General features: G+C 39.7%; 1 protein-coding gene and 1 pseudogene across 1 annotated transcript in view; both read right to left on the bottom strand.

The window, feature by feature from the left end:
* The window catches only part of LOC101973702 (aldehyde oxidase-like), a 56,487-nt gene extending 40,749 nt beyond the window's left edge, over positions 1 to 15,738 (bottom strand). Inside the window, 6 exon segments of the mRNA NM_001282264.1 lie at positions 1,717 to 1,775; positions 5,461 to 5,587; positions 7,541 to 7,649; positions 10,175 to 10,259; positions 14,981 to 15,056; positions 15,685 to 15,738. Of these exon segments, the coding sequence (NP_001269193.1) occupies positions 1,717 to 1,775; positions 5,461 to 5,587; positions 7,541 to 7,649; positions 10,175 to 10,259; positions 14,981 to 15,056; positions 15,685 to 15,738 (510 nt within the window).
* Positions 15,739 to 22,009: 6,271 nt separating this feature from the next.
* LOC101976972 (aldehyde oxidase 3-like) overlaps positions 22,010 to 27,563 on the bottom strand; it is a 91,547-nt pseudogene continuing 85,993 nt past the window's right edge.

Genomic DNA, 27,563 nt, shown 5'->3' with positions numbered 1-27,563 from the left:
AATAAACAAAACAAAGATACTTCGTCCATGTATAACTAAAAAATATTAAAAAAAAATAAGTCAAGGTGAACTGGGTCTAGTGTCTGCTTTAACACATATTAGCAGGGTTAAATTCGGATTATAAAACCCACCCCCAAAAGATTTGATAGATTTAAGTATTAGAAAAGTTTCATACAGTGCCTGACACATAGAACTACAGCCAAAGTAGCAGCTGGTATATCTTACTTGCAAGATCATTTCTACAGAATTAAGAAGGGATTTGGATTTTGTGTCAATGCTGTACCCAGCAAAGGAACTAACTATAAGTAACTGAATGTGGGGACCCAGTGTGAGAGAGAGTCTAAATATCTAATTTTGTCTCTATCTTTGTACAGATTTTTTTTTTGTCACCAGAAAAATAATCACACTGTAAGAGGTTGAATCAGACAAAGAAACTGCTGTTTTTGAAGGTCAAAAATGGTAGTATATTGCCCACTCATATGGTTCCACATAAATAATATCCAACCCAGGAATTAAAATAAAATAGCCAGTAGTATGTAGAACTTGAAAATTTTCAGTACTGGCATTAAAATATATCTTTTAAAGATTTTATAGTATTTGGCATGAACTTATGTACCTTGAATTGTTTTTAGCCAAAAAATTATATAAAAATTAATTTTTACCATAAAAAATGGGTTTTGGAAAAACACCCCTACTGAAATTGTTTCAAAATATATCTTCTCCTGACATTCAACTTTCTGAAAACAAGATATTTCAAAACTACCTGCTCCCCCATACGCTAAATCATTTTTTTCCCCAGCTTCCTTTGTCTCCTGTGGTTCCTGTTTCTTGACTTGGAAGGTGACCTGGGTTCCTTGCTCTTTACCATCTGGTGGCTATGGTTCTGGCAATCCTCTTAAAAGTGATTTCCTTGTATCCACATTTGCCACACTGGTCTGGGTCGTCATTCTCTCCTGTGTGGGATATGGCACTAGTCCATGCCTTCACTCCCAACATGGCTCCCCAGGCTTATCTATAAGCAAGTGCCAAGAATTTGTCTTCCAAAATTCTGTTCTCATTGTGTTATTTCTGGCTTGAGAACAATGACTACACATTGGTAATCAGCTTTACATTTACATTCTTTAGCCCCAAACAGGATCTTATAAATTTTTAATACTTTAGTCTCATCATTTAGTCATTCTTACCTGAATTTTAGACATCTCTCTTTTTCCTACTTCCATCCATTTTCTTACTTGGAATTTTCCTAGACCTCTCTCTAGCCTTCATTTCTAGCATTTCCTTTAGGACCTAGCTCAAAACTCCCCTTCTCTCCTCTGTCTCTTCTCTTCTCATTTATTAATTCTCTTAAGTTCATGTTCCTTCAAAATTTATATGCATATATTGGATATGTTGAGTTTTTAATATCTTGCTTTTCAATTATGGTTTTATTGTTTCCATGCTTTATTTTTTTTAGTAGACCACACATTTCTTGAAGTCATGAACTAAATTCTGTCCTCCTCAGGAAAATGACCAATTTAAGGATAAAAACAAGACAGATGCTAACCATTTATTTAAAAAAAAAAAAACAAGCTGTAGGTATTTAACAACTTTCAGTGGTTAGAAAAGGCAACCTAGAGTTATTTTAGAGATTAGTGAATGCAATACATTATTTTATGCAAAAGATCATTAATGTAACAGAATGGGTAGTCTTTTTTTTTTTTTTTTTTAACTCACCACACAGAAAGTTTTCCCACTTTCTATAATTGGTCGGTATCCAGTACATCGGCACAAATTACCTGATTAACAAGGGGTAAAGTTTTAGAAAATAATATAGAAATACATTGCATATCTGTACTTCATGTTTTCAGTGGAATAGTTGTATTAGTATTGAGATTCTTTTTTTTTTCTCCCTAAAGCCAGCAAGATTTTTTAGAAAAAAATGTTTCCCTTGGAGATGTTCTTCAAAAAATAGATTTTATGGTTACATTTTCTTCCTGAAATACCACAGAAATCTCCAAAGTTTTTCTCAATCCTTTCTGCTTTATTTCCTGCCCCTATCCTAAGTTGTATATCTGCATCTCCATATCATCTATATGTCCCTTCGTCATACCTTTCTCCTGCAGTCTCCCAGGGGAAGAGGAATTGGGACTGCTATAGTCTGAGTCCCCAAAGGCTCATGTGTTAATGTCTTGGTCTGGGTGGCGCTACTGGTGGCAGAATTATTGGTGAGTTTTTCTATGTCTTTAAATTTGGGGACCCTTTCACAATAGAATGTATTATTTTTATACTAAAAGTATGTTTCAAATTATTATGTTCAATTATAGTTTAACAATTTCAGAGGGAGTGTGTATATGTGGATCGGGCAAGTTAAAACTCCTAGAAGAAAAGTGTTGCTTCCAGTGAGTCACAAGGGAAGTTGGGCTGTGGGTTCCCTCCTTTCTTTTTAGAAGAACCTGAATACACAAGAATGGGTGCAGACTCCATAGTCTCTTTCTTTTTGCCAAAGAAGAAAAAACATGGAAGGATGTGAATTTAGAATTCCTTAGAGTAGAAGGAAGAAGCTGAAATTTCTAGAACATAACTACGTGGTATGAAATACAAGTAGTGGGAAGGCCATGCACATCTTCTCTCTGATAAGCTGTAAGCTAGCAGTAAAGGCTGGGGTGAGCCAGTATTAGGGCTTTTTGTTTCATTTTGTTCAGGGTTACATAATCAGTGTTAACTCCATAGACTGTATTAAAGACTGCTGAAGAAAAGATAACTGCCCATTATAGACATTTTTCTAATTCTAAGAAGAAAAAAAAGATGAAAATTCAAAAATGTTATTCCTTTAGTCTTGAAAGGAAAAGCCTAGATTAAATTAAGCAGCGATGTTTATGTTGGTTATCCATTTTAGAACTTATAAGCCTATACTAATTACATTTATTTGAACTTTATTTTATATTATTGTTTTTCTTTCTTTGTGGGGGGGGGCAGTGCTGGGGATTGAACCCAGGACTTGGTGCATATAAGGCAGGCTTTCTACCAACTGCACTATATTCCCAGCCCCTGTATTATTGTTTTTCTTAGAATATGACCATGAGGGCTGGAGATATCGCTCATTTGGTAGAGTGTTTGCCTCGCATGCACAAGGCTCTGGGTTTGAACCCCAGCACCACCTATTAAAAAAAAGACCCACAAAGGTTATCAGTGTGTCTAATATTTATAATTCTAGAAAGAGAGCAAATAAATATACTCTTCGAGTTATCTACAGAGAGCATAAATATACCCTTCAAGTTATCTACACCTAGAACAAAGTTGTCTGACTCATCCACTTAGCCAAACTTGACAGTACCATCTCTTTCTTGATGGTTTCTATGTTAATCACAGGCACAGAATCATGAAAGGTATAATTTGTCTCTGTAAGATTGCCTCATAATCAAATAAGCTGATAAAAAGGGCAAATCACAAGACCTATGCTTTTCAAAGTTCTTGATACCTCATTAGTTGCTCATTATTTCACTGAGCAAAAATTATCAATTGCTCAATCCATTCAGGTTATAATTGAAATTATCGACCCATGTTTTAATAGTGTTTAACTAGAAACTGAAAAAGTTGTTGTTAAGTGATAAGGGAAAATATTAGGGAATACTAATATGCCACTTCGTATAACATTTAAATTTAACATCTATTTAGTCGTATTCTGCATCTTTTCATCATAAAACTCAGTTTCTGTCCAGTTCTGTTTATAGAAAAGAACAAAGAACTTTCCTATAATACCTAGAAATTTACCTTAATAGCTTTCTTCTAAGAATTAGTGACCAGTCACCATGAAATTAGTGTTGTTATGGAAAACTGCATTTGTTCCATCAACAAATATATTAAAAAATGTTCAAAATCTCTAGTAATAAGAGAAATGCAAATCAAAACTACTCTTAAGATTTCATCTCACTCCAGTCTGAATAGCAGTTATCAAGAATATAAGCAACAATAAATGTTGGTGAGGATGTGGGGGGACAACTCGTACACTGCTGATGGGACTGCAAATTGGTGCAACCAAAATGGAAAGCAGTATGGAGACTCCTTAGAAAACTTGGAATGGAACTACCATTTGATTCAGCTATTCTACTCCTCAGTTTATACCCAAAGAACTTAAAACAGCATATTACAGGGACACTGCCACATCACGATAGCTAAACTGTGGAGCCAACATACATGCCCTTCAATAGATGAATGGATAAAGAAACTTTGGTACATACACACAATGGAAAATTACTCAGCATTAAAAGAGAATAGAATTATGGCATTTTCAGGTAAATGGATGGAGTTGGAAAATATCATGCTAAATGAAATAAGTCCATCTCAAAAAACCAGGGACTGAATGTTTTCTCTGATAAGTGGATGCTAATTCATATGGGGGGGCATGGGATAAGTGGAGGAATTTTGTATGAGGTAGAAGGGAGGGGGAAAAGGGAGGAGTAAGAAAGACAGTGGAATGAGATGGACATCATTACCCTAGGTACATGTATGGTTGCACAAATGGTGTGACTCTACTTCACATACAACCAGAGAAGTGAAAAATTCTGCTCCATTTGTGTACAATGAATTGAAGAGCTTTCTACTGTCGTGTATAACTGATTAGAATGAATGAATGAATGAATGAATGAATAAATAAATAAAGTAATTGCCATGGTAGGAGGTTGGGAGGGAGAGAACGGGGGGGGGGGTACTGATTACTAAGTAGTTGTGGCATTTCTTTTCTGGGTGATGAATATTTTCTAAAACTGATTGTGGGGATGATTATTCAACTCTGAACAGACTAAAAACGCTGGATTGTACACTTTAATAGGTGAATTTTATGACAAATGAATTTCTTCTCAATAAAAATTTAAAAAAAGAAGAACACTGCATTTGTCAACATAGCTTTTTCAGGTAGATAATTGTTTTTGTTCATTTAAATTTGATAGCTCTTTTGCCTCAGGAGATCGAATTGCTAAGTTTGTTTGATAACTAATTGTTTTTACGATCTCCTGGATTATATTATTATAATGAACCAACTAGGGCATAAAGATACAAAGTATCTAAAAAGTCTTTCCTTTTTGCAAAATTAATTTTAGTAAGTGATGTTAATGAACTATTCAGACAGATTAATTAAAAAGGAAATAGCACAATCTTGTTCTTCCAGCTTACCTAAATTTCTACATTTAGAAAAGATAGTGTTAGAAAGAGCCCATCTGTGTGTCTTTGCAGAGTGACAAACGGCTCTACCAAAAGAAAAGTATTAGTCAGGAATTCAGCAGCATGCCCATTCCTGGCATCATTGCTGCCAAACAAAGACAGCCCCTTCTAGAAATACTTCGGTCAGGACAGGTACTAAGGAAGTCAGGAGCCTGGAACCACGAAGCTGTGCCACTATTTCTCCCATGAGCCAGGGTCTCTGTGTCTAGCTTCCTGAGCACTTTTTACTCTGACTCCTGCCTACGCAGGGCCAAGATGACTCACCTCCAAGTGCTTCCATTATCTGCTCAGGTGTTGGCTCTGGGTGGTTCCTGAGCAGCGTGTAGATAGACATCACCATTCCTGGGCTGCAGAATCCACACTGTGTACCATGACACTTGGCAAGTCTTTCCTGGGAAGCAATGGTACACCCATCATTTATGCTTTAGACCTCTTGTTTCCCTACCTTTGTTCCCCAGGCCGCAACAAAAGGTTGTAGATTCCACTTTCCAGAAATAACTGCAGGGTAAAAGATAACCCCTGAAAGGAAAGCACTTTATTTCTTAAAATCAGATGTGTATTATTTTTGCCCTCAAGAAAAGCAAGTTAATTAAGACACTTTGCTATTTGGAGCCTGTGAAACAGGAAGTGTGGCTTAGAACAACTAATGTGCTTTGGTGTCATTTTCATGTGAGTTTTGGTCCCTCTGGCACCTCCTTTGTTGTGTGAGTTCGGCTGATTTACTTGACTTCTTCATCTATAAAATGGAGATAATGATATCTATTTTACAGATCATTATAAATAGTTGAATATGAGCAAATAATTTGCATCCTCTTCTCCAACTATATTTCAGAATTTTTGATGACTTTAAGGACATTATCTATATGAATGTTTTGAAAATTGTACAGTGTTGTTTAGTAGTGTTGTACTATTCATGTACTTAATTTACACAATTTAACCATTTACGCTCAAATACAACAGAACAACAGAAAAAGAGAAATGACAATTTACTTTGCTCCTTTCAAAGACCCTATGCCATGATGACATAAATGGGAGACAGGACCGTGCATCTGTCCTGTGCACCTCTCAACGGCTGCTCAATGGGCCGGCTTGAGTGTGATGCAAATGTTTTCAAATAAATATTTTTTCAAAGAGTGTGCCTCTTGAAATGAAAGCCAAACACTTCATCTGTGGCTCAACTCAAAGGACAGACATTGTTCTAATGCTAGAAGACAATATGGCTGTGTTAAATTTATTGCTAAAGGCAATTTATTTCAGATGTGGCATATAAATCCGGTTGTAAATGTGCTTGTAAATGTTTAAAAACTGGCTCTCTGGGGGAAAAACCAGCCCTGATTTATATTTTCTGCCAATTTTCATAGTCTAACTACTTCCACCTCCATAATCCATATTATTTTATAAATTAGGTAATTGTGAGTGTATATAGTTTGATTTATGAATAGGTGTATGTTTTAAGACTGGCTTGTGAAATTCCTGCACACTGACAATTCATGCTCACAAGTCAGTACAAGCCTGCTCCGGGGCATTGCTGAACAAATCCCACCTCTGTACTATCAAGAACTTCAGAGAAAGAAATCCAACAAGTATAGCAGAAAGTGTTTGCATAATTAAGATGATGAGCCAAGCATGGTACAAGATCTTAAACAGAACACAAAGCCATTAAGTTGATGGCTGAAAGACATGCATTATTAGCAAGTGTCCATCAAAGGTAACGAGCTGTCAGCCAAGCTTGGGAGTTCCAAGCACAGCCTTCCAAGAGAAGGAATCTCAGGGGAAGATACGCTTTTATAATTTCTTTTTTCTACATAGTGCTTTTAAAACTCATCCCGGGAAGATGTTCCTCTTCTAGTATATAAAACTAACATTTCCATATCTTTAGATAGTCCTCTGAATTTTAGTCAACACCTTGTTATTTTAGTTTTGTTTTATTGTGGCATGGTGTACTGTTACTTGTCAGACGTTTGGAAAGCATTTGTGCAGTATTCTTATGTATGGTTGGGCTCCCTATTAGAGTTCAGTTTATCTTAAAAGTGAAGGGAAAACTATTACTTTTATAAATCTCTGGTTTCCTCTTTCATTTTCTTCTCTTTTCAGACTGGACTTTTCTTTTGGTTTAGGGCAAAGATGGGGCTGAGAAAGTTTCTTGGGGTTAAGATCTATTACAATCAATGAAAGAATTTTTAAAAGATCCCTGAAAAGAGCACTAGCAAATGAAGCACTGAATGTCACAAAATAAGAATTTAAAAGCCCAAAGGATGTCAAAGTTGGTGACCAAATGGGAGGTCACTAGACTGGGGTGGGGGATTCCCATACCATCAGCTGGTCCCAATCATTGTGCTCTTACCTGCACGGGATGAATCCTGGTTTTGATGCTCCCTACACCTTCCACAGTGGTGACAGCGGCCCCATACAGAGAGCAGATGGGCACCAGGCATGCTGTCACGGGATAATGGCTGCAATGGAATGATGTAAAGAGAACACACTGGAATTGCAGGAGTGGGTGACATTTGGGGGATGACAATTCAGTCCAGGAAGAGTCACAATATTTTATTTCCCTGGGAACACAGAGCAGACTAGCTATAGGGACATGCACTCCTGGATATGTCAAGAAAGGACCTACATATAGCTGGTAGAATGCTAGAGAGGAAAGGAAAAGAAAGTAAAGGCTTTCAAGGACTTCTCAGAGACTTCCATTCTCCAGTTCTATTTTATTTTTTTCTCGTTCTAGGGAAAGGAATTCAGAAGTTAATATGTTGATTTCTGAGAACTACCATGTGGAAGTTTAGCCAAGTGATTCTCAACCATGAGAAGTTTTACAAAATACAGATACTCTTGGTGTATTAAATTAAATCAGATCAACTAGTGACGTTTAACACTCCTCAGATGACTTCAATGTGTGGCTGAGTTTGAAAGGCACTGTATCCTGCCCTTGTCTTGGCCACCTGTCCCACATTAGTGTCTATTTTAATGGCGTGGTAGGTGCGGTGAGCACTGGAGTCTCATCTCATTGGTTGGGAATGGGATCCAGACATCATTAGCTAAATTTAGCTTGTTGAGTCCCACTCAGGCTAAGTCCCATTGTCTTTTCAGGTGTGGGGAGTGTTCCTTTTTCTGGGAATGATTCTTCTACCCAGGCTGGGGTATGACTGCCATTCTTCTGAACAAAAACCAAGTTCTGCTCTTGGTTCCACCCTCCCTGAGAATCATCAAAGCTGTGTGGAAGTCACTCAGCTGACCAGTGAGGGACCCAGGAAGAGAGTTTGGTGTACAAAGCTAGGGCAGACCCCAGGCACATTGGGTAACAGATCCATTTTTGGTTTTTATGTTCTCCAGTTCCTTCGTTCCTCTTAGTCTTCTCTTCCTCTCCCATTTCTCTCTGTGACACTTCCAGTGTTCACTGCTCTCCTCAGTCTTATCCTGGAGCCTCATCTAGGGAATAGAGGCATGAGCTCTCTTCACCCGCTGGCGAGACTGCTCCTCTGATCTGCATCATTCTCACCTCCATTCAAGGATCGGTAGGTGAGAAACTACCAATCCTCCTCCTCCCCTGTGCTCTGGATCCCATTTACTCTTGACCTCTCATGGACTTTCCCTGTCCTCCATTGTTTTACTATCCACTTTCTTTCTAGGGTCTCATTTCCCTAAATTCTTTTGCATTGAGGAATAAAGTCAAATGTTGGCCGTGATAAAACAAAAAACAAAACACTCAAACTCACATCTCTCTCTAGCATTGACCCATCTTTTTTCCCTTTCTTGTTCAAGTTTCTTCAAAATCTCTCCACCATTTCCATGCCTTCCAATCATGCCTGTAGCAACTGGATTTTACCTTCTGGCTCTATCTTTCTGCCAACCTTGTCCTGGCAGCAATCTAGTGTTCCCAGGTTAGGGTTAGGGTTGGGGTTAGGGTTTGAGGTTAGGGTTAGGGTTTCACAATAGTGATCACCGCTATCTTCTTGGAACCTTCTCCATTTGATAGTCTTCCTTCAACTTTGGAGACTCTTTTGGTCTCCTGTGTGGGGGCTTCTTTCTTTGCCCAGTTTCCTTTCTATTGTCCTACAGTGTCTCACACTTCTACTCTCTCCTGTAGTTCCCCTGCCTTTTACATGATGTGGGATGAAAACATGCCTTTGCTACTCACTGACCCATGAAACCTTGAGAAAGTTATTTGCCTCCGTTTCCTGTTTTCAAAATGTGAGTGAATTTAATGTCTATCTCAAAGTTGTTTGGGAAACTTAATATGATCCTATATGTAAGCAACTCTGAATAGTGCCTGTATGCAATAAGCACTCAATAGTTATTTTTATTAGCATTGTTATTGTTAGTATTGATGATATAACATTAAGTTATAAGCTCTAAATGAGAACTCTTCTTTAAATAACAGAACAATCTAGAGTTCTGCTGGACAGTCCCTCTGAAGTGTCCCATAATTACCCTAAATGCAATGTGTCTCTAGCTAAATTCACCCCTTTCCAAGTTTTCTAATTTGTAAATGCCCCCTGCCAAGTTTCCTAAGGCAAAAACTTGGCAGTCATGCTAGACAACTCTCCCTTCACCTCTGCATTCAATCAGAGCACAGATTTCATTTCTAGGTCAAGGTAATGTTGGTTCAATTGTATGGCATGATTCGAGAAGTCGTTCAGCACTTCTGAGCAAACAACTCTTCTCATTGAGTTGACCTACATCTTCCCGCAAGACTATCACTTCTTTCCATTAACCATTCTTGCCTGATACACACTCTGAAATCTCCTATTCAAAAACAAAGCAAGTGTTTTTGCAGCAGTAGAGAGCAGAGCCCTGAGCGACTGGCACATGGGCCAATACATTCTGCCAGAAAGAACATCTGTGGGAAAGATCTGGAGGCAACATGACTATGCTAGATTCCTGGAAGGAGATGGGAGGGGCTCATGGCCACAGCGAAAGTGAGAGGCTCCACACCCTGCCAGAGGCCAGAGCTGAGCCAGGCCAACACAAAGGATACTGGATCTTCTTGGTCTTCGGGTTGTATCTGGACACCATCACCGTGCAGGCGCCACAGCCTCCTCCCCCACAGCCATATTTTGTACCTGTGAGACGGACTGGGGGAAGGGAGTTAAGGAAAAGGGGGTCCCTGGCTGCTTTGGTTTTCACGTTTCTCTCCTTTGGAGATTGATAACAAGCAACATGTTTCCATGTCTCTTGTAACAAATTGGCCAGTTTCCTGCTTATGTATGATCTTTTTGCTTATAAATGAGCTCATTGACGAAAGGTGAGAAGAAATCCCAAGACCCACACTGCCTTATCTGAAAACCTCGGGTCCAGATGAATTTCCAGATATAAAAATTTTCAGATTTTCCCAGTGGGCCTAGAGAAGCCCCTTGTGATCAAACATGGATACTTCTACAGTGACCCATATGGACATTCACACAAGTAGGATACCCAAAGATTGCTTGAACCTCACATTTGTTGGGTCAGAGTTTGCATCTAAATGAGTTGTGAAAAAGTCCACAGTAAAAAGTCCAGAACTGGACAATGGATTCAGAACCCTTGTGGTGTTATTGCTTCAGAGTGATGGAAGGAGTTTGTGTGCAGAACTTAGAAAAATCCACCCCCAACCCCATGAGGTTTAACTTTCTCAGGTACAGCAATGTAATGCTTTTATTTTCTTATGGGATTAGTTGAGTCAATAATATCAACCATCACTGTATATCTTCTTCCTATAAGACATCTGCATATTTTCACAAATAATATATGCAAATCCCCTACTTTAGGTTCTAGTGGAATTGCATCCAAGAATCTATTGGAATTTGCTTGGGACATTTTCTGGATGAAGTTTAAAAAGGATTTCATGGTGAAATTTATAATTGGCTTGGGTGGAGGCTAAGGCTCATTTTCATCTTGGAAATTGCTGTCCAGGAGAGGTAATGCAGGGTCAGGATAACCCTAGTGGTGGAGTAAGGGGAAGTTCTTTGCAGCAGCCCAGACAGGCTGCACACATTCTGCTTTGTTCTTTAGTCCCCATCTGAGCCAGCTAAGCCATCTTAGGGTTGCCAAGCCAGGCTTTCCACATCCAGGCAGAGGGCTGAAAGTAAGTGGCTCATATCTTAGTTGAAGTGTTCCATTGAATGGGGCATGAAAGGCAAGAAAATCCTCTGTTTCTGCTTTTGGAAATTCCTGAAATTTCCAAATAAAGAATCAAGTGCTATCTGGCTCAGAGACAAGGGTCACTTTTCACTTCCTCAGAATGTAAAAACAGTCTGTGACATGCATTTTAAAATTGTCCTGAGTAAAAAGTGAAAAATTGATTCCATCAGCAGTTTTGTCCTCTGGATGCCCAGTAGCTGGTTTGACGGCCCCTCCCTCCACCCTCACTAGGAGTTCCTGACAATTCCTTCCATATTCTTGTAGAGTCATCTCAACACTCATCATCAGGTAGGGTTGCCAGACAGAGCACAGGACCTTCAGGTAAGTTTAACTTTTAGATAAACGATAGGAATATTTAGCATGTCTTACGCACTCAGATTCAAATTTAACTGGGTGTGCTATATTTTTTTTATATGCCTAACACAGCAACTTCAGTCAAACTGACTTAGGTCAGTTATTGTTTGTTCCTTTACATTGAAGAGCTTTTTTGGTGTCCTATTCATAGCCCAACAATATATCCCAAAGTTACCCCAACACTAAGTGGGCAGGTGGCGTGCACAGGGATTGTGACTGAAATGCAAAAGAACCAAAGTAATGCCATTTTGTTCTGACCTAACTCCATTGAATGCTTGCTTAAAATATTTTCTTTGCAGCCTCCTGACAGCTGTATCTATGTTGACAGTACAGTAGGACCTTCCTGCATCCCTGACTACAGCCCTGATGTATAACAAAATGACTCTAAAATGTATAATCAAAACAATTCTCTCATATGATCAAAATTATCTGTATCAACAGGGTCTTTCTGACCTATATGTGCCTCAGTTGTTCTTATGGTTTTTGTCTTTGTAAACTCTGTACTTCCAATATTCAGGTGCTGGGAGTTCTTTGGGGCATTAGCCTGCTCCCAGCTGCTTGCCTGGCATGCTCATTAAAGAACCTTTTATTCCCTCTCAATTTGGCTTAGTATGTTTGGTGGTCTGTAACTCTCATGCACTCTGTGACAATGACATCAGCCAGGCCTGGCCCTTTGCTTCAAGGACCTCATTCCTTATTTCTCCTTCATTTGCCACCATAGCCTCCCACCCCCACCTCCAGGTCTTTGCAGCCATCAGGACTCCCTTCTGTTCCTTGCAAGCACTCTATGCTCTGGACACTGACTGGAATGCCCTTGGTTCCAAGTTCTATTTGCCTTGAAACTGCCTGGTCCTTTCCTTCTCTCCCCAAGCCCAGGGTGAGTGCCCCTCCCTGTGTGCCATGACATGGGGCTCACCCCACTTCCTCTGTGCAGCCCACAGTTTTTTAGCTTACTTTAGAATACCCGGCACTTGATAAAATCAGCTGAATAAAATTAAGAAGTGTTTTCAGAACTACAAGCAATATCAGGGCTCTGGTGAGGGGTGGGTGAAGGACAAATGTTTGGCGGTGCTTCTAGGACCCCTCTCCCCTGAAGTCATCAGTTTGATTCTAGAGTCAGGATTTCATGGGAGATTAAACAACTCTAATGTGCTGCACCCTTCTTTCCCCAAGTAGCTGTGGGCCATTCAGCCTGGGGTGCATCATCTTGTTCTGCAGGTTGCTTAAAACCAGGCTGGAAGGTGCTGAACAAGCAGGGATACAGGATCCACTGGCCGGTCTGGGTGGGGCGGTGGGGGTTTTGGGATGTGTCAATGGGAAGTTGTGGGCCTCTGAAAGATCCTCTGATCTTGGACAGGGAGAGAATGGGACAGTGGAAGAGAGATGCAGATCCCTCCAAAGTTTGCTCTTTGTGTGACTGTGTTCTACTCTGGGGATGACTCCTAAGCTAAGGCCTGAGTCACTAGTATATTAAGGTTTTATGGGATCCTAAAGTTTTTGCAATATGGATGACATGATTTAAAGGAAAAAATTATACACACACACACACACACACACACACACACACATACACACACACTCCCAGACGTAGGTACAGTTTTTTGGAAGGACTACAGGAGTCCTGTGAAAGAGAAGTAGGACGATACTGGCAGAAGAATCTGTGGTTATTCACAAACATTCATTTCTAGAGTAGCCATTCATCATAACAACCCACTTGAGGAACAAGTAAGTTTTATAACACCTCTGACCCCATTACAGAACTGTACAGAACTGTTCACTCTAATTGTAAAGTTGGGATCTGGTGGTCCCAGGCAATTCTTACTTGCCCAGAACTGCTTATTTATATTAGGCACCATCAAGGAATGAACAGAGGCAGGTGCTGAGGAAAAGCAGGTGGGGGCGCTGGGGGTGATTTTTTCCTAGGGCTAGTTCTGGCAATGTTTGCTTGGAAATTTGTGAATTTTCAGTTTTCTCCTAATATAGATCTATTTCCTCATTTTAAGATGTCAGAGAAAGCAGGGGGAAGTGTGGTTGGTACTTAGAAATAATATAAAAAGGGAGTGATAGGTCCTGCTGATTTCTAGTATGATTTTGAAGGAGTTAGATGGGAAATGGCAGGAGTGGAGAGGGAAGATTTGCCCACCTGGAATGTAAGTGGAATAATGACCTTAGGAGGCAGTACTGGGCAGAGTGGTAAAAGATGGGTAGGAAACCAGACAACGAGGTACTAAGTAGAGAGAGATGGAGTCTGAGAGAAAACAAGGGTGAGATACAGTCTATTTTTTAGCAAAGGGTCATGGTGAGAACAGGGAGTATTGAAATAGTCTTCAGATATGTATGTTGGGGGCAAAAAAGACAGAGAAAGAGGATAATATCAACTTGTTCATCATTGGCTAGAGCCTAACACAGTTCCTGGAGCTTTGTATGTGCTCAATGAGTATATATTTTTAAGTTATTATTTTAAATAATTATAGTTGCACAGGAAGTTTGTAAAGTAGTACTGACAGCCCTGTATATTCATCACCCAGCTTCCCCCAATTGACCCAACTGATGATAGTCACATAGTTATAGTACAAATCGGTACCAGCCATTTGACATTGGCACAGTGTTGGTAACTAGAGTGCAGAACTTATCCTGAGCTCACCTCTTATACACACACTCAGGTACATGCGTGCATAGTTCAATGCAATTTGGGCTCATATATAAATTTATATAACCATGGCCACAACTGGTCCTAAGTACCAGCCCTTTATAGTTGCACCCAAATCCAAGGAATTCTCCTTGAATACTAAAGGTGTACTGAAGGTCTCAGAGGAATGTGGAGTTAAGAGCAGAGATGGAAAGCTTGAAGGGCATTAACTATACTTTGGGAGTTTGAAATACATTAATAATACTTGTTTTCTCTGATAGGGATGACCCAAGGACATAGGAGCAGTCGGTAGTATGTCTTGTGGAACACTCTTGCCTGTGACATGCACCTATGAATATTTAGCTGGCCAGAAATTCGGCTAGACACATTTACATCAATAATATTCCTGAATATGAAACAAGCATCAGAATGACCACTGGGCTCCAAAGTCATAAGTTATTTCCCAAGTGAGCACAGTCATGGTTCTTTGGATGCTTCTTTTGGTTTTGCTCAGGTTAAAAAAAAATGCATCAAACAAAGCACAAATTGATAGATTCATTCTCTGAACTCCGACTAGACTCTGCCAATGGAACATAAGGTCATTATCTAGAACAAATTCAGGTGACTTTCTTGATAGTTCTTACCATGTTCACATCTTACTACCCAATTCAGATGGATTACAGCGAAACACAAGGATATGAACTTTCCTCACGTAAAACAGCAGATTGACTTCAGGATCAGCGTTCTTCTCTATTACCTACATTGTGAAATGGGAGAAGGGAGATTAGGAAGATAATATCGACATGTTATGGCAATTCTAGACATTGCTCTGAGGGCACATTTTTGATGTGGGTGGCTTTAGAAGAGAAACATAATAAAGAAATCCTTTACTACTTGGAGCCCAAATTTTGAAGATATAGTGCATTTTCTGATGCCTGAATTTTCCGATATACCTGATAATTTTTTGACCCCAACTTACCTGAAAAGGACTCAGATAGGGAACGAATACACAGATTCCCAAATTGACTCAAATAACTCATGGCCACAGAAAGTCATTAAATTGGTTAGGCAGAGAAGATTTCCTAAAACCAGGGCTATTGTTTCCCTACTTCTGCCACTAGTTCTCTGTGTCTCCCAGTGAAACAGAGAGGCTAAGCTGTGAGGGAAGGCAGAGGAAAAACAAAAAGCAAATAGAAGCCCCATGTTTTAATAATTGGGCACCATTTCAACTACTGACCCAAGTTTATACCACTATATGACTTCAAACAGAAGAAGACAGAAGTTAAGGAAAAATTAAATGAATGGCATCACACGGGGGGGGGGGAGAAAGCCTTGATTTTATCCCTGGTATATGAAAATTCATGTTAATCATGTCATGAACTTACCTTTCTTCCATTCGCAAAAAATATCAGCTCATCAGAATTGGAAGGGGAAGGCATTATGCCAAAAAATAAAAAAATTGCTTCTACCAGAATAAAGAACGTCTTTTTTTTTCTTTTTTATTCCTTTTTTTTTTTTTTTTTTAAGCAGATATGTTAGAGCAAGATCCCAGATACCTATAGGCCTTGGGGAAGCTCAAGTGGGCAGCGCAGACTGACACAGGGCGATTTATAGTCTCACTGGCAGTCCAGACGCACCAACCAGGGCTCTCACCTGCCTGCCCACATGCACTTCCAGCAGCTCTTGGCTGTTCTCTGTTCCCTTCAGGGCTATGAGTGAGTCAGCTCACTGCCTTTGCGTGTCTAAGACTCTTTTCCCCTGTGAAATGGATTTGAAGTCAGGGACTTCAAAATATTTTTAATATTCTCTTAAAAAGTGAGTTTTTAAGAGAATATTATTTATTTAAAAATGAAACAAGCTATAAATCAATACAACACTACCAACATTAATGAGATTTTAATGTTTTTTTTTTTTCTGGAATGAAAGAGCAAAGGGAGATTCCACTGTGCACACAATGAAAGACCTCATAAAAATTTGTTTTTAACACTTGATTGTAACAACCCACAAGAACATTTTCTCTCCTTAATAATTTTGGCACTCCCTTTTAAAAATTTAATTGTTCAAGACACCAAGTTATTTTAAACCATTGACCTGTGCATAGATTGGTCATGGGTTGGCAGCTGTTCTTAGGGCTCTTTTCATCCCACAAGAGCTCAGAGAAAACTAAAGCAACTTGCCTAATACCACACAGCCCGTGAGCGGCAGGATTGCTCTGGAGTCTGTATCTGTAATCTCCTTTCAGTGTTGCAGATGAAAACCTGGCAGGAAATGAGGCCAGGAGTAGTTAGACACTATATTATACCAGGAGGCTATGGAAGTGGGGTGGGGATTTTGCAGAGGCTTCTAAAGAGGGTGGGAAGTCCCCAGAGGGTATTGAGCTGACCGTGATAGGATTGGATTCAAGTTTTAAGAAGACTGCTTTGGCTGTCTGGTGGAGAATAAAGGGTGGGGTAAGTGTGAGACAGATACCAAGTTGTGACCCTGGAGGAATTAAGGGATGAGAAGGCATGGACTAGGCAGAGGGTGGCGGGGAGGCAGAAAGGGGCCAGACTGCTGGCAGATTGCCTGTGGTATGGTAGGGGAGTCAAGCAGCTGAATTTTCTCTGAGGAGTCTCTCTGGTGCTTATTTCTCCCATTACTCTGTCCTTTTCTCCCTGCCCTGCATCTTTCTGGTTTCCAGACACTGCCTGGCACAGGGAGCGCTATCAACAATCCAACCAGCTGCCAGGCCAATGAGCAAGACTAGAGACTCTCCTTTGTCCAGGCATGGGTCCTTTTACTTCCTCTTTTCATTTGTTTTCATTATTTTATTTTACTCTTTAATGTCATGTCACCTTTATATATATTCCTATGCCCTATATAATATATATATATATTTTTTTCCCCAGTTCATTTCTTATATCATCTTCTCCTTATTTTCCCCTTTAAACAAATCATGTATGATCACAATGAAATTGCACTGGAAATTAATGATAAAAAGATAAGGAAAGGATATACTACCATGGGTAAGTTTTAAAATAAGATTTCTGATTCATTAGGCTCAAGAAAGGAATAAAAAGAAAAAATATAAAATATAGAAAATAAAGACAGTACTATGTATATATCAAAGAAATCTATGAGATGCAACTAAAAGTATATTTGGGGTGAAATTTCATAGCTCTAAATGTTTTGACTAAACTAGAATGATTTAAAATAAAAGCCCCTCAAAAAGGTAGTAGGAGAAAAACAAATCAAGAAAAATTAGAATATGTACAAAATGAAGACAAAAGTAGAAAAAAAATAAGAAAACGGGGAAAAGAGTAGTATTGAAGAACAAAATAAAAATTTCTTTGAAAGTCTAATAATAAAAATAACAAATGTGATTAAGCAAAAATACAATTAAAATAAAATTAGACTAAGAACTAAGATGTAATTATAATGTTCTACTTTATGCCTATAAAAATCATTTCACATATACTACCAACTTTGTAATAGAATAAATGCGCTTCAACAGAAAAAAATAATTGAATATCATATGTAGGTACCATGGAAAGCAAGTTTGCCCCTAAGGTAATGTTCCTCAAAGTATGTCTCAGAGGGCTCTGGCCCTGGAGGCATCTTCTTAGGGGGGATCCCTCAATGTTACTTCCCTCATCTCCCTGTTTAGACATCTTCCTTTGACCCAACCACCTTGGACTTTTTCCAATCCTCTCTGTCAGTGTCATTGGTCTCCTTTCAGTCTTAATATATATATATTTTTTCGAATCATCAAATCCAGGGATTCTTCCATTGAAAGCTCTTGACCACTTGGCAGTCAGTTTAAGAAGGTTAATTTCTACGTGGTTTAATATGTGCATATGTTCATGAAATATAAAACACAGTTCCTGCCTTCAAGAAACTGACAAGTGTGTTTGATGATTCAGTAAAAAAATGCAAAGCAAGATTAAATGCACAGACACAAAGCTGAAGGTCTACTGTGAGGCTCCAAGGGAACAGAGGATGCGGAAATGGAAACTGGAAAGAGACATGCAAATATTGACCATTATTATGTACTATTTTTATTGCTGTAGTTCCAACAGAATGTGCTGAGAGCCTGGATGATAAAAAAATTACCTCCCTGATTTCCTATTCCTGCTTAGCATGACATCTTTTATTCTCTTCACTTGTCACACAAGTTGTTCCTACACTGAAATGTCAGGGATGAGAGGGAGAGAGACACCCCCAAAAGGGAAAGGTGAGAGGGAACAAGTGGGAATCCAAAAAAGGATTTATTGAAGTGAGTGGACTTGTGCTGCCATGTGCAAAAGCAGCTTGTTGACATTCATGGCCCCTAAAAAGTTTATATATTTATCAGTTGGACAAAAAGAAGTCTCTATTGTTCATCATTCAGTATTTAAACATGTATATTAGAGTACTCCAGACCAGATAAGTAGGTTTTGAACACTGAAAATATTGAGTGTTTATGTCTTTAGAACCTAATTGGTAGGCATATTGAGTACAGTTACTTGGTCATTTTTACCTGAGCAGATTTATTTGGGTCATTAAAGACAATCAATCCTCATTTTGAATACTGTCATAGAGGAAAAAAATTCAATGAAGAGAAAGAGGCTGAACATTGCTTTGTTGGCATTACAGTGGCAAATCTTTCCATACTGAAGAAAACTAAGTTTTAAGAATAATATCTTAAATAAGTCACTTCACAAACTGCAAGCAAAGAACCACAAAATCATTTATGTTTTCCCCAGAATAGGAACATTATGGTGAAGGTATTCATTTTGTCTATAAAGTCAGCACTGCACACAAATTGAAAGGTGCTATATTGATTGATTTAAACACCATAATTTTGTTGATGCTTCAGAAGCATCACTGCTTATGTGTACAATTTGGGATTATAAAACATTTTGTAAATATGCAGATTTAAGATTTGCCTCTAACTTGCTATATATTTTAGATAAGATGTTCATAGCATGACTTCCTGAGCCTTTAAATCCATCAGAAAATTAATTTCTGTTCTTGAACCCCAAACATTAGGGAATAGGGATGGACCAGGGTTTGCTGCAATTAGAATCAGTCTGTGAAACCTAAAAGAAAACTTCAGAAAAAGATTAAGAAAAAAGGTTTAAAAATATTTTAAACTACTCAAATAATTAGCAACAAAATAGTTTATTTTTAATAAGATATTTAAAATATTCTCCAATGATTATCTCACTTGTGTAAATGATTCCTCTTTCTAAACAGGAATTATTAATTTTTTGATAAATAAAAAAGAATTTCTAATTCTTTAACAAACTAAAACAAACTAAATTTCCACAATAGTCTGGAAAAAAAATTAAATATGTAATAAAAAAAGAAAAGCTAAATACACCAAGTAAAATAGAATTTATATTTAGACTGTCAAAATTTTCTTTTAACAATCTTTCATTTAATAAATTGAAAAGAAACAAGAAGATTTTTTAAAAATTTTTTAAATGTTCAAATTATGAAAAATATTCTGATTTGAAAATGTTTCTTCATGTTTAATCTTCCATTTTAGATCTTCTGTTTTCTGTGTGGTCTTATTAGCATGCATAAACTGCAACCAGCTCAGAAGTAAAAGTTCTTGAGCATAAGTGGGAAGTGAACTTTAATCAAAACTGAAACAAAGAATGGTTGGAGGGGAAGTAAGGGGACATGGGGTAATTAATGATGGTGAAATGTGATGATCATTACAATCCAAAGTACATGTATGAAGACCCAAAAAAAAAATTGAAACAAAGAAATAATTAGTGGCATAGAATAATCTTCAGGTGCATAATGATTATTCAGGTGCATAATGATTATTCAAAAATTTGTAGAGTCTGTTTAAAAATGGTATATAAAACAACAAGGAAATAACTCATAAAAATCAATGTGAATTTTTTTTTAAGTTCAAAATTGAGTTTTTGCTGCTAAGGAAAGCTAAAACAAAGTTAAATTATCATAAAGTCATAGTAAGTTTAAAATGAGTCCTTTTTTAGTTTCAAAGAACCAAAAAGTATGTTATCATTGAAAATAGGTACCCACTGGCATGGAAACTGGAAAAAAATTAAATGTGTAATAAAAAAAGAAAAGCTAAATACACCAAGTAAAATAGAATTTATATTTAGGCTATCAAAATTCTCTTTTAGCAATCTTTCATTTAATAAGAGAAAATTTAAAGATGGATAATTTTATTTCACTAATATTCAGGAGGTAAAAATTTATCTAAGAAGTAAATTCATATCTATTGCATAAAATAGAATTTCCCATTTTTTCTCAGTCCGTAGTCAGTTCTGACAAACCAAAAAGCATGACACATTCATAGCATAATTAGTTTAAAAAACATTTTCTTTCTTTAAATGTTTTTCTTACACATATAAAGAAACATGAGAAGAATCATTCAGAGGGTGTTTTGCATTACTAGTCATCTCAGTTTAGTTGATTTAGTTGGAGGGGTCATTTAATTTATTTATTTTATTTTTTTTTAAAGAGAGTGAGAGAGGGGAGAGAGAGAGAGAGAGAGAGAGAGAGAGAGAGAGAGAGAGAGAGAGAGAGAGAGAGAGAAAGAGAGAGAGAGAATTTTTTTTTAATATTTATTTTTTAGTTCTCGTTGGACACAACATCTTTGTTGGTATGTGGTGCTGAGGATCGAACCCGGCCGCACGCATGCCAGGCGAGTGGGCTACCACTTGAGCCACATCCCCAGCCCCATTAATTTAAAGCAAGCATAATAAGTTTGCAAAATTCCAGTAATGAAATACTGTCTTCTGTATTTTATGGCTGAGAATCACTGGTAGTTTTCCTTTCTGGTGATAAATTCAAGCAGTTACACACAAAGATTACAATTTTTCTATCCAAGGCCAACACTGCTTATAACACAGCTTGCTTTTGATACTTTTCAGAATGAGGATTTGATTTCTAATTTTCTAAATTCATTTTCGGCTGCAAGGGAAAGAGGGTGAATATAATCTGAACACCGATTATTCTATGTGGCAAGCAAACAGATGAGTCATTGGGCTCATTCAGTTTCTTGCGCTAGAAAAAGAATTCTAACAATGTGTCAAATTAATTCCATCCACATCGGCAGCACTCACCACCCTGAGCAGCTCAGCTCCTCATGCCATATACTCTTTAAGTTCTTTATTGGTTTCCTAGATCCAGCCCTTCTGCTTTGTTCTATCCAGAGCAGTACTTTAAAACACAGGACACCTTTGTGCAGTAATGAAATACTGCACCCAGTATTCTCAGAGAGGTTAGGCTGCTGGTGATATAGTCCTCAATTGAACCCTGGCACATTTTTGCTCTGCGTTAGTTTCAAGGGCAAAAATATCATATTGTTCCCACACTTGAGAAACCAGGTATCTGCTTCGGTGAAACTCTTACCTGCATACAGCAGGCACTAAAGGAGGATGTATCCATTTCTTAAAATCACAATATACATCCCTTTGTACTTGCATCATGTCAAGACAGATGACTTGTATAATGCTATTTACTGAGGTTTTTGAAACTCATCAAGTTCTTTGAAGCCATTTTTATAAAGGGCACTTTCCAGAATGGATTCCTTAACTTTCCATCTTTCTTTACCAGTTTTCCACACTGGAGCAACTGGAGAAAACATATTTTTGTTCAGAATGACCTGAACATATTTTGTTTGAATTCTTCTGTTTGTCCAAGAGCCCAAGAATAAACGCCATCACTTTCGCCTTGCAAGGATCCCCTGCAGGGAGAAGAAATTCATGCTGCTGGGCTTTGTCGTTCACTGCCACCAGCGTCCCTGGATTGCGGGGTAGCTGCGCTGGGACATGGATATTGCAGGCCTGTGGTGCCCTCAACCACCGTCGTGTCCCCGCGAGTCCCTTTGGGACACCCTGTGCTGCGGGGCCGCGTTGACTTCCGCAAGAGCCGCGACCTGGGCGCAGGACCCTTCCCACCTCCGGTTTCCCCCAAACTCAGTTTGGGGCTGATAGTGGCGGCAGGGGTGGTCACAGTCTGTCTTTGTGAAAGCGAAACTTCTGAATCTCGCGAGTCTCGCACTGTGGGCAGCGCGCGTGGCTTGCGGGAGCCGCTATTAAAGTTCAGGGCAAATCCGACTCTGCGACTCTCGGTTGGTGGCGAAATGCAGGGTGCGCGACGCTCTGACGGGCTTGCAGTTCTTGGCTGGGGTTTGGGGGGCGGCTTCTGAGTGGCTGGGTGAAAAAGGCCATTTGCATCAGACCAGAGCTGTTATTTGCGGTTCTCCAGGTTTGGGCACAGTGATCTCTCAGGCAGGCAAACAATTTTAATCTGTACACATTTTTTCTTGAAGGTCATCAAGATGTATCCACCGCCCACTCACCCATTTCTTGTGACCTCCGTTTCCTTATGTTTAGAAAACCTTCTATCCCTGCTGTACCTTCCAGGATATGGAAGACAGCAAGGGAGGGGGCGGGGGAAGGGGCTTCTGGGCACCAGGCGGCCCCTGAGCACTGCTGGATCTGGGGGCAGAGTAACTTGCTGTGTCTTTGCGCCCATCGGGGTGATAATGGTGTGATTTTCAGGCCAGTTCTTTTTTAAGTAGGTGTACAGGAGATTGAGGTGGGGGTGGGGTTCAGAACCTTTAAAATCGCTGACCAAAGGGAACCTCCTTGCAACACAGGTGGCTTGCTTTGTCAGAAGGTACCCAGAGTGCATGGAATCCGGGGACCCCTAACTCACTTTCAAAGTGTTCTGTGCCTGATGTCTCCCATTTGACTCAGATCTTTCTTCCCATTTCATGTTCCCCACCCTCCTGGCCTTGCCTCACTCCTTCCTCTCTTTCTGCCCTTCATTTTTTCTTTCTTCTCTCTCTCCCTTTCTCTCATCCCCTGCTATATTTTCCTCTTTCTTTCCTCTGTGTAATTTCACCCTCTGGTGAGTTTTATCCAGTTTCATGTCTCTAATTACCAATTTAATTCATGAGTCATAATCTGCAGTGCAGACCTCTTGCCAATCTGGAATTAACTCCTTGCTGGATAAATCTCTTGGCTGACTACCAGGCTAAAGTGAATTTGCCACCTTCCCTCAGAAACAGCTCCACCTTTTTGGTAGTCTTTTTCTGTTGTCACCATCCTCCTGCTCTGCCTGAGCACAACCTTGGGTTTATCTTGACTGTTTGTCCTCACCCCAACTTCTCCAGCCCATCCAATCAGGTAGCACATGCTGTGGCTTAAATCTGTCTTTCCTCTTCATTGCTATTAGCATGGTCTTGCTCAATCCTTTGCCATCTCTTGACTATTACAGAGGCTTCCCAACTCTTCTGTCTCAAGCTAATTCACCTTATGCAACCTGCCAGATTAAGCTTCCTGATTATGCCATTTCTATGATCAAATTACCTCCAAAGACCTGCGGGTGTGCAGAATAAAACCCGAAGGCTTTAATATAGGTTTGTGTCTAATATGTTCTAGTCCAGGCTAGTTTCCTAGTTTAATCCCCAGATTTTCCTCTTTGGTTTGCTTTGCAGACAAACCAAATTATCTGTGTTCCAAGATGTACCCCATGATTCTTTGACACCCACCTTTGCATTAGCTTTTTCCTCTCTCTGGCATTCCTTCTCCCTCATGTCTATTTGTCTATGCCTCAACCATCAACTAGAGGTCATCTTCTCTCCTCCTCACCTTCTGTAGGCCTGCATTTGTGCTATATCCACTACAATACTTTCTACTTGTGTTGCTCTAATTAATAGTCATTGCTAACATTTATTCAGCTGTTCCCATGTGCCAGCACTGTTAAATAGTTTTAGAGCTAAGCTTATTTAGCATTCACAAAGACACAACTGGATAGGTGTTGTCACTATTTTAAAGGCATACAATAATGGGTCAAAACCTGCCCAAGGTCACACTTACAGCTAGTTAAGTGGCATTGCTGGGACTGATTCAAACCTAACCATCTGATTTCAAAGCTAGCATATCACTCTGACCTTTTCTAATTGGTTAGCATTTTGTGAGTGATCAAAGATGAAGCAGAAATATAACATGCTAACTATTCTAAAGAAGTCAGCCACCCAGCTGGGGAAACACTTTGGATGTGTAAACAGCTCTCAGTTCTTGGTGCTGTCTCAGTGTGCTGGTCCTTATACTGGGTGGTTTGTTTAGTAACCACCTGTTTCCATTGTCTGTCTCTGCACCAGACTTTGAACTCCTTGGGGCAGGAACTGGTGTTGTTTACTGTGTTTCTGCCTCAGCCCAATATAATGCCTTGTACCAGGTACATAAAACCTACTTAAACTGAGCTAAACAAATAAACAGATGGGGGTGGCCAGAAGACAAATATAACAATATCAGGGCAGATGTGATGGGGACATTAAAAGGGTTCAAGGAGGAAGAGCGACTTGAAGGATGAATCAAGTTCAGGAGTACTTCCTCTTCCCCAGCCTCCCCTTCCTCATCTCTCCTCATCCTCTCTCTTCATTTCTCCTTGGTATGGACTTTTAATTCTCAAGCTTGTGAAAGCTTATTTTTTAAGCAACGACAGGATTGATCACCTGCCCTGGTTCCCCACAGCCCCTAAATCACTTCCAACTTCCAATACCTCTAAGTCTAGTCATTTTGTTCTCAGGTCAAGATACAAAAGGGATTGTCCATAGTTGCAGTAGTCTAATAGAAATGCAATGCAAGGCACAGATAAAAGTCACACATAAGTTTTAAAATTTTCTGGTAGCCACTTGAAAAAAGTAAAATATGTTGCCATGGTTTTGTTGTGGTTTGCCCTTTAAAGTTTCAAACTGTGTTTGAAGCTTGATGCCCAATGTAGAAGTGTGCCGCATTCTAGCTGAGCACGATTCAGGAGCGACTTGTCAAAAGAAACGACTTTATTTTTAGAACCACACAGGCCAAAGGAAACAGCTCCTCAGGAAAAACCCCCAGAGCCCAACTGCCACCTCCGGCTTACCACAAGCCTCTCCCACAAACACAAGCCTCACCACCTCCCACAATCCTCCTGCTCTTGAGGCCAATTGGCTGGGTTGCATGGGCGGAGCCAAAGAAGTCCCCCAATGAGCATCACCGCAGAGGAGCCAATCAGCTAGATGTTGCTGGGGCCACTGTGCATCAGCTGGCAGTCTGAAAGTTTGCTGACAGCTGGAGGTTTGCTGGGGCCCCTTCTGCTGTGGCTCTCAACAGAAGTGGAAGATGGTGTAGAACTTTTAAAAGGAGGGGCTTAGTTGGGGGTACTTAGGTCATTAGAGGAACTGATTCTGAAGGAAATACTGGCCTCCTGGAGTGAGTTCTTACCAGAGCTAGATGTTAGAAAAGCCTGAGTCTGAACCCTGGGTTTCTTTTTGGCTTCTTGTTTCCAGCTGTAATCTTTCCTCCTGTAAGCTCTATTACCATCTGTCATAGGGCCCCTGCCAGAGCTGGCACAATGCTGTTTGAATTTTCAGTCTCTAAAACTGTAAATGTCTATGCTCTATAAAGTTAGCCTGTGTCAGGAATTTCATTATAGTGATAAAAACCATCAATACACATATAAAATTAATTTATAATGAGTTAACGTCAACTCAATATATCAAAATATTATTTCACCATCTTATCAATATGAAATCATTAAGGAGGAATATTATATTTTTTCTTTGGTAATGCAGCTTCAAAGTGAAGTGTGAATTTAGCATTTAGCACTGTGACACATCTCAATGTGAATTAGACTTTTTTCCAGTGCTCAGTGGTCACATGTGGCTTGTGGCTATGGTCCTGGACAGCACAGTTGTGGAGCCACAGGTGGGGCTGCCCAACCTTCTCCAGGTCATGCCACATGTAGGAAATGACACTATTGTGCAGCGCACCTGGGGCAATGGAGGAAGTTGGGTTGTGGCTGAAGGTTGCTAGCAGCAGAAAAGATCAATAGTTGGTCCACTACAACCCTTTCAGGCCCCAGATGGAAAGAAACATTACTCAACCCTTAAAATCCATATACCCTATGATAAACATAAAAATCCTATAGCTTTCTATTTGCAAATTCAAAATAGGTAACTTTCATTTTCTAAGTGAAAATGTTATTCTTGGACTATGAATTTACTTTCAAGTTGACATATGCTCTCTGCCCCACATGTACCAAGAAGCACTGATGGGTTCCAGAGATTTGCAGACAAGGTAGAGGGTCCCATTCTGTGTCTGTAAGCTGATCCATATAGACCATTTGAATCAACTCGGGTGTGGTTGGGCTGTTCATCCCAAAATTGGGGCTAAGCCTGTATCCCTGTGAGCTACAGCCACAGCATCAATTCTTGTGAAGAACACTGAAGACCCCAGGAACATTCTGGATTCCCCTGAACCATCGTGGGAGGGGGAGGAGACAAAATTAAAAGAGAAGATTTTTAGTAAACCTCGCCTAGGACATCTGGCCCATGTGGTGTTGGGCAGGGGTGGGCACAGTGACCAATGGACTAAGCTAATGTAGAAGAGCATCTAGAGGGTCTGGGTCATGCTGGGGATGGTGAATGTTGAACAAACTCACTTATGGTTGAGCATGTGTGGGCTCTGCCTGATAGTCCCTTATCTCTTCCAAATCAGTACCTACCTACCTGGACTCATTCTCTTTTCAAGATATGGTTTTTCCCAACTGTCCCTTAGGATCTCCAGGACAGCTCTGAGCTCTGCTACAGGACTTGGTTTCCATTTGTATAGGCAACTGGCTGGTCCCTAAAGAAGCTCTGGTTTGGAGGCAGGTAGGCCATGTGGTTACCCCCAAAGTTGGTGAAGCTTGCCAAATGGTGAGAGACTGGCAGAGGCCTGAAATGCTTATGCTTGAGGGAGCCATGTGGGTGCAGGCAGGGAGGCTGGCCACAGTTTCAGGTAATACCCACAGTTCCACCTGAGTTTCTAAAGGATGAGGAGGACAAAGAAATATCTTGGTTTTTGGCTGACATTCCCAACCGGGCCTTTGCCAAGGGTCTATCTTTCCTAGTATGAATTTTTTAAAAATTACAGGTCTTATAAAGCTTTCCCAAGTTATAAACTGAGAGTATCATAGTAGGTCAAAGCTTTTTTAAAGACACTCATGCCCCTTCCAGGAGATTCATGTCCTCTTGGTGTGCGGTGCCTGCCATTGAGTATCTCTGGGTTAAATGCCCCCTAGGGTAAAATCTAAGTTTCCCACCACCCAAGTCCTGTACCACTGTGTCAAGGGCACATTCATACATCCTGTACTGCATGAAAAGTTTTATGTCACACACTGGCACTCTTCTGACTGGTTGTACAGGCTGACTCCTGCACATGAGCTGTCGGATCATGAGGTGACATTTAGACCACTCGCTACTTAGCAGGTTCTGATCTGTGAG

This window comes from Ictidomys tridecemlineatus, chromosome 7 (genome assembly GCF_052094955.1).
Source record: "Ictidomys tridecemlineatus isolate mIctTri1 chromosome 7, mIctTri1.hap1, whole genome shotgun sequence".
Lineage (NCBI taxonomy): Eukaryota > Metazoa > Chordata > Mammalia > Rodentia > Sciuridae > Ictidomys > Ictidomys tridecemlineatus.
Note: the sequence above shows the minus strand (reverse complement) of the source record. Positions and strands in the feature narration are given on the sequence as shown.